This window comes from Salvelinus alpinus, chromosome 25, assembly GCF_045679555.1.
Source record: "Salvelinus alpinus chromosome 25, SLU_Salpinus.1, whole genome shotgun sequence".
Taxonomy (NCBI): domain Eukaryota; kingdom Metazoa; phylum Chordata; class Actinopteri; order Salmoniformes; family Salmonidae; genus Salvelinus; species Salvelinus alpinus.
The window spans coordinates 32,100,943-32,113,193 of NC_092110.1; the positions used below are offsets into that span (position 1 = coordinate 32,100,943).

The window sequence follows — 12,251 nt, forward strand, 5'->3', positions numbered from 1 at the left end:
CATAACTTTTTTCAGCAAATTTGTTTTTAGCATTTTTATGACTGATCAAAACTCATTTTCTCATGTCTCTTGTCCCTCTGCAGCACATACATTTGTAAAAATGTCTAAAAATCTGTTTTCACTTTGTCATTATGGGGTATTGTGTGTAGATTGATGAGGATTTAAAAAAAAATGTAATACATTTTAGAATAAGGCTGTAACGTAAGGCTGGGCGATATGGAAAATAAATTATCACGATATATATCTATATATTTTTTTTTAAATTCGATAATGATAATTATCACAATAATCAAATAATGTTTAAAAAAGGTTCATATCTGCTTCAGACTCAAGAATGCCTGAACAAACCAAAAGCTTTAATGTTTATTTATTGTCAGAAGTATAACTCACAAATAACATTTTTTTTTTTTTTTAAGATGTAAACCCTTACAAGTCATGAGAAGAAAAAAAAACATAAAATAGTGCAAGTCAATATGCATTATAACTGTTAGACTAATGGCACATCACAGTTGAAGTTGGGGTAGTTGTTGTCTTACAAGCAAGAAGGACAAGTCTGTCTATGGCTTTAAAGCTGCCCTATGGCAGGTCACTATGTTGCCACCGATGCTAAAAACAAGCTCTGAGGGGGAGCTGGTCGCAGGAATGCACAGGTAGCACTTTGCCAGGTGGCTGACTTTGGGAAGGTTTTTTGGGTGGATCTTCCACCTGTCCAGTGGATTGGTTTCACTGTCAGCATTAGGAGACTGAAGGTAGCAGCTGAGTTCCTTTTCTACCAGCTGGATTTCAGTAAAACCTGTGGTGGTGGAGCATAGCTTTTTGAAAAAACTGCCTAGTGACTCTTTTTAGCTGGCAAAGCAGCAGCAACGTCTCCCTGTGCTGGGCTTGGTTTTTCATGTCCCTCATTGACCATCTCTGAGACAGCTCTTGCTTTTACGTGGCCCACCTTCTCCTCTTTGATGTAATGTGTTTTAAACCGAGGGTCGACCAAAGAGGCTATGTCCAGGAGGTCATCTGTGGCTAGGTCATCATATTTCTCATTCAGATAGTCCATGACTACCGTTTTGATGGTTCGGGTGAGCTCTGTTTCACCATCATCAGGTTTCATGACCTCTGTATTGAACAGGTGTAGTACTGGCTTCAAGTAAGACACACTGACATAAGACTCACCAGACGTAGAGCATCTGTGAATTCTAGGAGTGGGGTCAATGCCTGGTTGATGGACTCAAGAACATCTATATCTGTGTAGGTGGGAGCTAAGTGCCAGGTCTTCTTGTCACGGGACATGACCTGTGAAATGGCTTTCTCCTGCTCCAGTACTCTTTGCACCATCTTTTGACGTGATCCCCACCTGGTAGGCGACTGTAACCAACTTGTGCTGGGATAGGTTGTGTTTTTTTTGACCAACTGTCAGGTCTCTTCTTTTTCCACCAATAGGAAAAGGCACCTACCACTTTCCTACACACTCCAATTGCTCAATCACCCGTTTGTCTCTACCCACTCTAAGAGAAATCAAAAGATTTTAATAAAATGTTAATCACAAGAATCCCTTTAGTTAAGTACAAATGTAATATTTAACTTAATAAGTTGATAAAAAAAAAAATCACATTTAGTTTCATCTAACCAATTACTTCAATATACACAATTGACAAGGTTACTTACGAATGGCCAAGTGCAGACGATCTCCAAAACATTGCTGTCGGGTCCATTTGTTGATTTGAGCGGCCTTCACCGCGTTCGCACCACTATCCGTTGTAATGCAGACCTGTCTGTCTTGACTGAGCATCAATGAGCCCCTCTGCTATAGCTTCACCCGTGTGGTCGTCTGGAAAGTATGATGTTTGAAGGCATTTATTTAGAAGATTCCAGTCTTTGTCAATATAGTGGATAGTGAGGCTAATATAAGGCTCTGACGTGCGACTAGACCACAGATCGGTATTAGTAGCAAAATACATAAAATCTGTCTTGAGCTGTTCCTCAACTTTTTCTCTACACTCGGCGTAGAGTTTACGCAGTGCGGTGTGAGAGAAATGTTTGCGGCCAGGGGGCATGTACCTGGGGTCAAATAAATTGATAAGCCTCTTGAAACCTTCCTTTTTGACTGCACTAATTGGTAGCATGTCCTTAGCAATGCAATGCATAAGAGCTTTTGCAATGTCTTTGTGTCTTTTCGATGTTTGCCCGAAGGGCATAAACACTGTCAGTATTGACTGCTTCAGATTGGCTGGTGCTTGAGGGGCGTTTATCAATACCGTGGCCAAACTCAAACTTTCTGCATGTGCCAAAGAGTGATTTTTCTTCAGATGGTGACTTGGTAGCCACCTGTGTACGGCACAATTTGCACCGAACATTGCTCTGTTCCTTTTCGGACTTCAAAAAGCCAAACCACTTCCAAATAACTGAAACAGTTGAACCCTTTTTATCAATCATTTCTATATTGGAAGCTGCTCCTTCTCCATGGCTATCACTGCCACTGTTTTTGCCTACATCACACATTTTTCGTGGTTAATAGTGGCTACTCCATCACTCGAGGTGCTAAGTGGTTTTTAGTCTGCGTATACCTCTCCACGTGCATATTTTCACTTCTCCGCCGCATGTTCCTGCTGCGTCAGAGGTGAAATTGACTGCTGTACCTAAATATTCTACATCGACATTATCGAAAATTAATCTAAACGTTTTTATATCGTTATTGAGGGAAGTAATTACCTCGATAATTATTGATTTATCGCCCAGTTCTACTGTAACATAACTAAATGTGGAAAAAGGAAAGAGGTCTGAATACTTTCCGAAAGCACTGTAGCCCTCTCTTTCCTCTCTTTGATAGCGGGTTGTGTTCAACTTGATTAGGACAGAGACAGGCTTGAAGCCAGGACACGATAGGTCAGCCAACAGGACAAACATTCTGATTCGGGGATGACACTGCTGATAATCCTCCAGTCCATCAGGACTGGAGACCGTGAGAGTCCAGGTAAAGAATGAGAGATGTTATAGAGAGAGTGGACAAAGGCTGTACACACATGACAAGGTAGAGGGTTGTCATTGTCCTCCAGATCACTTTAAAATGGTGTGGGGAGACAAGGGAGACAGGTGGGGCTCCTGTGACCAGCGTAGACACCTACGGATAGGCACGAAACACACACGGACGAGTGAGCGACACACACGAGCGAGCGACCCACCCACACACGGACGGACGGCCGCGAGACACACACACAGACGGCCGCGAGACACACAAACGACCGCGAGACACACACAGACGGGCGCGAGAAACACACAGACGGGCGCGAGAAACACACAGGGACGGGCGCGAGACACACACACGGACGGGCGCGAGAACACACACGCCACACACCAGGCTATGAGTGGTAGGCTGTCACAGATCAATTCCTCTCCCACTCACCCCTTTCAAACTGTAGCTTCTTGTGTCTCTGTAGAACCTCTGAAGCCACCATGCACTCGATCTGAGGAAGAGAAGAGGAACATTTAGGAACATGATGTGCTTTTGATAGCTTACCAAGCGAATATCGGACAGGATGCTTTCAGTTACACCACAAGATAATCAATTACAAAACCCCACTCAATTCCAGCATCATTAGAACTAGCCAACCTGTTTTAAAGAGAGGAATATATGCATACTGGCTAGCTATAAGGAGGGTTAAATGTGGTCATTACAAGACAATGAAAAGAACATTCGGTGGTGGGGGGGTTTTATCAAAGACGTAGCTGTCATAGCAGCTGAATGAGTACACCGTCTGACTTGAGTTACAAGCCGGGTTCTATTAAAGGGCCAGTGACTTTGATTGATTGGAAACATACGGCCGTGCCACCAGCCTCCGAGACAGAGAGAGAGTGAGTCCATCAAGCAAACTACCTGGAGAGGCGAGGAGCGGTGCCCTTGGATTGACCTCAAATCGGGGAGGGATGCAGGAGAGCAGAGCCCATCCACTCTGTATAAGCACGATGCCACGTTTAGAGGGGGAGCCAGAGCTAGGCCAGATGATTGCTGTGGTGCGAGGGAGCTGGGCCAGATGATTGCTGTGGTGCGACGGAGCCGGAGCTGGGCCAGATGATTGCTGTGGTGCGACGGAGCCGGAGCTGGGCCAGATGATTGCTGTGGTGAGAGGGAGCCGGAGCTGGGCCAGATGATTGCTGTGGTGAGAGGGAGCCGGAGCTGGGCCAGATGATTGCTGTGGTGAGAGGGAGCCGGAGCTGGGCCAGATGATTGCTGTGGTGAGAGGGAGCCGGAGCTGGGCCAGATGATTGCTGTGGTGAGAGGGAGCCGGAGCTGGGCCAGATGATTGCTGTGGTGAGAGGGAGCCGGAGCTGGGCCAGATGATTGCTGTGGTGAGAGGGAGCCGGAGCTGGGCCAGATGATTGCTGTGGTGAGAGGGAGCCGGAGCTGGGCCAGATGATTGCTGTGGTGAGAGGGAGCCGGAGCTGGGCCAGATGATTGCTGTGGTGAGAGGGAGCCGGAGAGCTAGGGCCAGATGAGCTGGGTCAGAGGACCGCTGTGGTGAGAGGGAGCCGGAGCTAGGGCAGATTGCTGTGGTGAGAGGGAGCCGGAGCTAGGGCAGATTGCTGTGGTGAGAGGGAGCCGGAGCTAGGGCCAGATGATTGCTGTGGTGAGAGGGAGCCGGAGCTAGGGCCAGATGATTGCTGTGGTGAGAGGGAGCCGGAGCTAGGGCCAGATGATTGCTGTGGTGAGAGGGAGCCGGAGCCAGGGCAGATTGCTGTGGTGAGAGGGAGCCGGAGCTAGGGCAGATTGCTGTGGTGAGAGGGAGCCGGAGCTAGGGCAGATTGCTGTGGTGAGAGGGAGCCGGAGCTAGGGCAGATTGCTGTGGTGAGAGGGAGCCGGAGCTAGGGCCAGATGATTGCTGTGGTGAGAGGGAGCCGGAGCTGGGCCAGATGATTGCTGTGGTGAGAGGGAGCCGGAGCTAGGGCAGATTGCTGTGGTGAGAGGGAGCCGGAGCAGATTGCTGTGGTGAGAGGGAGCCGGAGCATATTGCTGTGGTGAGAGGGAGCCGGAGCTAGGGCAGATTGCTGTGGTGAGAGGGAGCCGGAGCTAGGGCAGATGATTGCTGTGGTGAGAGGGAGCCGGAGCTGGGCCAGATGATTGCTGTGATGAGAGGGAGCCGGAGCTGGGCCAGATGATTGCTGTGGTGAGAGGGAGCCGAAGCTAGGGCCAGATGATTGCTGTGGTGAGAGGGAGCCGGAGCTGGGCCAGATGCTTGCTGTGGTGAGAGGGAGCCGGAGCTGGACCAGATGATTGCTGTGGTGAGAGGGAGCCGGAGCTGGGCCAGATGATTGCTGTGGTGAGAGGGAGCCGGAGCTGGGCCAGATGATTGCTGTGGTGAGAGGGAGCCGGAGCTGGGCCAGATGATTGCTGTGGTGAGAGGGAGCCGGAGCTGGGCCAGATGATTGCTGTGGTGAGAGGGAGCCGGAGCTGGGCCAGATGATTGCTGTGGTGAGAGGGAGCCGGAGCTGGGCCAGATGATTGCTGTGGTGAGAGGGAGCCGGAGCTGGGCCAGATGATTGCTGTGGTGAGAGGGAGCCGGAGCTGGGCCAGATGATTGCTGTGGTGAGAGGGAGCCGGAGCTGGGCCAGATGATTGCTGTGGTGAGAGGGAGCCGGAGCTGGGCCAGATGATTGCTGTGGTGAGAGGGAGCCGGAGCTGGGCCAGATGATTGCTGTGGTGAGAGGGAGCCGGAGCTGGGCCAGATGATTGCTGTGGTGAGAGGGAGCCGGAGCTAGGGCCAGATGATTGCTGTGGTGAGAGGGAGCCGGAGCTAGGGCCAGATGATTGCTGTGGTGAGAGGGAGCCGGAGCCAGGGCAGATTGCTGTGGTGAGAGGGAGCCGGAGCTAGGGCAGATTGCTGTGGTGAGAGGGAGCCGGAGCTAGGGCAGATTGCTGTGGTGAGAGGGAGCCGGAGCTAGGGCCAGATGATTGCTGTGGTGAGAGGGAGCCGGAGCTAGGGCCAGATGATTGCTGTGGTGAGAGGGAGCCGGAGCCAGGGCAGATTGCTGTGGTGAGAGGGAGCCGGAGCTAGGGCAGATTGCTGTGGTGAGAGGGAGCCGGAGCTAGGGCAGATTGCTGTGGTGAGAGGGAGCCGGAGCTAGGGCAGATTGCTGTGGTGAGAGGGAGCCGGAGCTAGGGCAGATTGCTGTGGTGAGAGGGAGCCGGAGCATATTGCTGTGGTGAGAGGGAGCCGGAGCTAGGGCAGATTGCTGTGGTGAGAGGGAGCCGGAGCTAGGGCAGATTGCTGTGGTGAGAGGGAGCCGGAGCTAGGGCAGATTGCTGTGGTGAGAGGGAGCCGGAGCTAGGGCAGATTGCTGTGGTGAGAGGGAGCCGGAGATAGGGCAGATTGCTGTGTGGAGGAAGCATGGGGGAAAGCTAATGTCTGCTCAGCAGGAAACCCCAATTAAACAGTCCTTCTGCAGATTCAGGTCTCAGGAATGGATGTGGAGATCTTTGAAGGACATGTGAACAAATGTAATGAATCCAAACAACTCACATACGTATCTATATGTTCATAGTAAGTGTTGTTCAAAATATCAATAAAAGTTGGGCCAGGAAAGACAACAATTTCAGTGACATTTTAAAACCTGTCCCTTTCACATCCAAGACACCACCTTCACTTCCATTGTTTTTGATCAATGCTAATATTAGCAGTTGTTAGCAGGAGCTAAGTACTGAAAAATCTGAAGCGTGAATTAAAGTTGCTTGCCCACAGGCTAAGTGTCAAGGTACAGAGACATTAACTATGTGAGTGAGTGGTATCTAAGAAAAAACTTATCTATAAATGCATATATTTTGTGCTTTGTTACTTTCTTTTTATTGAATACTTTTCACATTTTTATCTGTGCCACGTACTCGGTGCATGTGGCAGTCATCTTTGCTGGAACTCCCCTCCCACTTCCTGCTTTATAAATCGAACTACAGTTCCCCATTAGGCCATACTCATTCCTGCCTCAAGAGTAAGGATGTCATCTCTGTCTGTGGCAAAAAGCTTTTCCTTGGATCTCTTCAAAGTTGAGGGTGACATCCATCACAGGTTCAGAAAACTCTTGTCTGTGCTGAACAAAGGAGAAAGCCCCATATGCACTGAGCCTGGCTTAACTCCTGTAAGGAGACCAGTCTTACAAGTTTGCTGAGGCATTTCTCAGTGAAACCAAGTAGTACTACGGTGCAGAGTTGGAGTCTGTCACCTTCATGTCCAGTGCAGCGGCTGCTAGGGTGAACTTAAACAGCTAGGTGGAGAAACAGAGGGGAAAATCAATAACATGGTGGGAGGGGACTGTAAACTAACACAAATAGTGTTGGTGAATGCCATCTACTTCAAGGGCCAGCGGAAAGAGGAATTTGAGTAGGCCAAAACCAGAGAAGCTCAGTTCAAAGTGAGCAAGATTGAGTGTGCTGTGGAAATGATAACAATGTACAATTTCCAATTGGCAGTCATCCCTGAGGCCAACTGCCAGACTCCGAAGATTCTCAGATCATTCCCATCATAGGGCATGCTCATCATGCTCCCTGATGAGGGCTGAAAAAGCTGGAGTTTCACCACTGGGGTTGAGAAGCTGAAGAAGAATCTCACAAGAACTCTTGACGTGGACAGGGCCAAAAAGGATGCAGTACATGAAGGTAAGAGGTAAATCTGCCAAAATGTACCTACGACCTGAAAGTAGTTAAGCCCAGCACGGGCATAGTGAACAACTTCAACTCATCCAGGAGTGATTTCAGGCATGTCGCCCAACAACGACTTGGATTTGCCCAAAGCCTTGAGGTGAACGAGATGGGCACTGAGGCAGCTACCACCACCGCCAGCATGCTTGCAGAATATTACTTTATCTGCTCCTTTTTGCTAACCTAAAAACACACCTTCAAAGCGGACTACCCCTTTTTGTTCTTAATCCAACACGACAACACCCAGAACATCCTCTTCTGTGGCCGTTACTCCGCCTTAAAGGGATAATCCACCCCCAGAAATAAAAATCATGAAACTTGTCAATTTGGTGAAAGCCTATGTTCTATCAGTGGGTAAAATAAAACATTTCCCCATGATTTAACTTCTAAGTGGTCCATCTGTGAAAATCGCGTAAGAATGTGTCAAAGTGCATTCGGAAAGTATTCAGACATCTTGACGTTTTCCAAATTTTTTTACGTTACAGCCTTATTCTAATTTTTTTTCTTTTTTTTCTATAATCCCCTTCTCAATCTACACACAATACCCCACAATGACAAAGTGAAAACCGGTTTCGAAATTTTGGCAAATGTATTAAAATATATATATATATTTTTTTAAATACATAAGTAATCACACTCTTTGTACGGAGACTCGAAATTGAGCTCAGGTGCATCCTGTTTCCATTGATCATAATTGACATGTTTTCCTCAACTTGGAGTCCACCTGTGGTAAATTAAATGGATTGGACATGATTTGGAAAGGCACACACGTCTATATAAGGTCCCACAGTTGACAGTGCATGTCAAAGCAAAAACTAGGCAATGAGGTTGAAAGAATTGTCCGTAGAGCGCCGAGACAGGATTGTGTCAAGGCACAGATCTGGGGAAGAGGACCAAAACATTTCTGCAGCAGTGAAGGTCCCCAAGAGCACTGTGGCCTCCATCACTTTTAAATGGAAGAAGTTTGGAACCACCAAGACTGGCTGGTGCTGGCTGCCCGGCCAAAATGAGCAATCGGAGGAGAAAGGCCTAGGTCAGGGAGGTGGTCAAGAACCCAATGGTCACTGACAGAGTTCCTCTGTGGACATGGGAGAACCTTCCAGAAGGACAACCATCTCTGCCGCACTCCACCAATCAGGCCTTTATGGTAAAGTGGCCAGATGAAAGCCACTCCTATGTAAAAGGCACATGAAAGCCCACTTGGAGTTTGCCAAAAAGCACCTAAAGGACTCACCATGAGAAACAAGATTCTCTGGTCTGATGAAACCAAGATTGAATTCTTTAGCCTGAATGTCAAGCGTCACGTCTGGAGGAAACGTGGCACCATCCCTACGGTGAAGCATGGTGGTGGCAGCATCATGCTGTGGGGATGCTTTTGAGCAACAGGGACTGGGAGATTAGTCAGGAAAGCTGAACGGAGCAGAGATCCTTGACGAAAACCTGCTCCAGAGCACTCAGGACCTCAAACTGGGGAGAAGGTTCACCTTCCAACAGGACAATGAACCTAAGCACACAGCCAAGACAACGCAGGAGTGGCTTCGGGACAAGACCTTGAGTGGCCCAGCCAGAGCCCAGACTTGAACCCGATCATACTTCTCTGGAGAGACCTGAAAATAGCTGTGCAGCTACGCTCCCCATTCAACCCGACAGAGCTTGAGAGGATCTGCAGAGAAGAATGGGAGAAACATCCCAAATACAGATGTGCCAAGCTTATAGCGTCATATCCAAGAAGACTCAAGGCTGTAATTGCTGCCAAAGGTTCTTCAACAAAGTACTGAGTAACGGGTCTGAATACTTATGTAAATGTGAGTTTATTTTCTTTATACAGTACCAGTCAAAAGTTGACACACCTACTCATTCCAGGGTTTTTATTTATTTGGACTATTTTCTACATTGTAGAATAATAGTGAAGACATCAAAACTATGAAATGACACATATGGAATAATGTAGTAACCATTAAAAAAAAAAAAGAAAAAAAAAAAGAGTTAAGCAAATCAAAATATATTTTATATTTGAGATTCTTCAAAGTAGCCACCCTTTGCCTTGATGACAGCTTTGCACACTCTTGGCATTCTATCAACCAACTTCATGAGGTAGTCACCTGGAATGCATTTCAATTAACAGCTGTGCCTTCATAAAAGTTCATTGGTGGAATTTCTTTCCTTCTTAATGCATTTGAGACAATCAGTTGTGTTGTGAAAAGGTAGGGGGTATACAGAAGACAGCCCTGTTTGGTAAAAGACCAAGTCCATATTATGGCAAGTACAGCTCAAATAAGCAAAGAGAAACAGCAATCCATTATTACTTATTAAGAAATGGTGTTTGTTTCAGTCTCCTCAAACTCCACTAACAGAAACTAATTGTATGGATTTTTTCCCTAATAATAACATCTGTACAGAAAGACTCATGTGAAGGCCAAATTACAGAGGAGGAACTTCTTGGTGCAAATAAAGCCTTTAAGTCTGGGAAAACTCCAGGGCTGGATGGCATACAAGTGGAAGTATACAAAACTTTTTTTATATACTCAGAGCACCATTATTAACATGTTTTAAACCCCCACCAATATATAAATGGTAGCTTATCGGACACGCAACAAGGTCTGATATCATTATTATTGAAACAGGACCCAAGTGGTATATATAAAGATCCAGTCCATTAAAAAAATTAGAGACCTCTTACACTTCAGTGTTGTGATGCAAAAATCCTAGCAAAATGCTTGGCGCATATCATTTAAAACACGTATTGTCAGATATTATTCATCCTAATCAGACAGGTTTTTTACATGGACGATACATTGGAGATAATATAAGACAAGTACTGGAAACAATAGAACACTATGAAATACCGGGGACACCAGGCCTGGTTTCATAGCTGATTTTGAAAAGACTTTTGATAAAGTACGACTGGAGTTTATATATAAATGCCTAGAATATTTCAATTTGGGGAATCTCTTATAAAATGGGTTAAAGTTATGTATAGTAACCCTAGGTGTAAAATAGTAAATAATGGCTACATCTCAGAAAGTTTTAAACTATCTAGGAGTAAAACAAGGTTGTCCACTATCGGCATATCTATTTTTTGTTGCCATCGAAATGTTAGCTGTTAAAATTATATCAAACAATAATATTAAGGGATTAGAAATCCCTTAGGTGACATTGTACGCTGATGATTCATGTTCTTTTAAAACCACAATTAGAATCTCTCCACGGCCTCAGAGGATCTAGATACTTTTGCTATCTTCTCTGGATTAAAACCAAATTAAAATTAAGTGTACTATATTACGTATTGGATCACCAAAAAATGCAAGTGTTACATTACTGTGTAGTTTACCAATTAAATGGTCTGATGGAGATGAACATACTCGGTATACAAATCCCAAAAGAAAGAAATTATCTCCAATAATTTTTTATAGAAAGTTAGCAAACATAGATAAGATCTTGTTATCATGGAAAGGAAAATACCTGTCTATTTGTGGAAAAATCACCCTGATGAACTCTTTAGTTATATCACAGTTTACCTATTTGCTTATGGTTTTGCCTACACCTAGTGACTTGCTTTTTAATTTAAATGAACAAAAAAATATTCAATTTTATTTGGAATGGCAAGCCAGACATAATCAAAAGGGACTATTTATAACGAATATGAATACGGAGGGCAGAAATTATTCAATATTAAAGCATTAGACCTCTAAAGGCATCAGTCAAACAAAAGTTATACTTAAATCCAAACTGGTTTTCTAGTAAATTGGTAGGAATGTCTCATCTTATGTTCAAGAATGGCCATTTTCCCTTTATTCAAATTGCACCTGCTCACTTTCAGTTGTAATTTCAGTTTAATCCACATGAAAAGACAACAAATAATACAACAAATATTGTGGTTAAACTCAAATATACTAATTGATCAAATAAAAACTTATTTTGAAGAAATGTTTAAAAAAGGTATAATTTTAGTGAATGATATCCTAAATAGGACTGGTGGAGTTGTCACACATGCAGCTAACACAGACATATGGAAATGTCTGCTCTACCCAAAATTACAACCAACTAATTGCAGCATTACCACAAAAATGGAAGAGGCAAGTAGAAGGGGAAAAAAGTAAGGAACTTGTATGTCGGCCCTGTATTAAAGAACATAAATGGTTAAAGAAAAGTGTGATAAATAAAACATATACCAATTTCATTTGAGGACCAAAAAATTGACAGCTGTGCCATATAAATTGCAAAATAGTTGGGAAGAGATTTGCGATGTACCCATTCCATGGCACATGGTTTATGAATTGATACGCAAAACAACGGCGGATTCAAAACTTCAAATTACTATACGAAATTCTTGCAACCAATAGAATTTTATATATACGGGGGATACAGTCTTCCCAGCTCTGCAGAATTTGCTGTGAGAAGTCAGTCATTAGATCGTTTATTTTTGTACTGTCCATATGTAGCTCGTTTTTGGTCACAGGTCCAGGAATGGCTGAAGCATTGCAACATTTGCCTAGAACTAACACTGCAGATAGCAATACTGGGGGATTTGAAAAGCCATAGTCAAATCAATCAATAATATAATAATTATTTTAGC

At 45.2% G+C, this 12,251-nt stretch overlaps 1 protein-coding gene across 5 annotated transcripts in view; it reads right to left on the minus strand.

Moving 5' to 3' along the window:
* The window catches only part of LOC139553813 (probable E3 ubiquitin-protein ligase RNF144A-A), a 69,445-nt gene that overhangs the window by 15,631 nt on the left and 41,563 nt on the right, over nucleotides 1–12,251 (minus strand). For all 5 annotated transcript variants that reach the window (XM_071366511.1, XM_071366513.1, XM_071366514.1 and 2 more), the window contains one exon: nucleotides 3,395–3,455. In XM_071366511.1, the coding sequence (XP_071222612.1) occupies nucleotides 3,395–3,455 (61 nt within the window). The remainder of the gene's footprint in view (nucleotides 1–3,394; nucleotides 3,456–12,251) is intronic.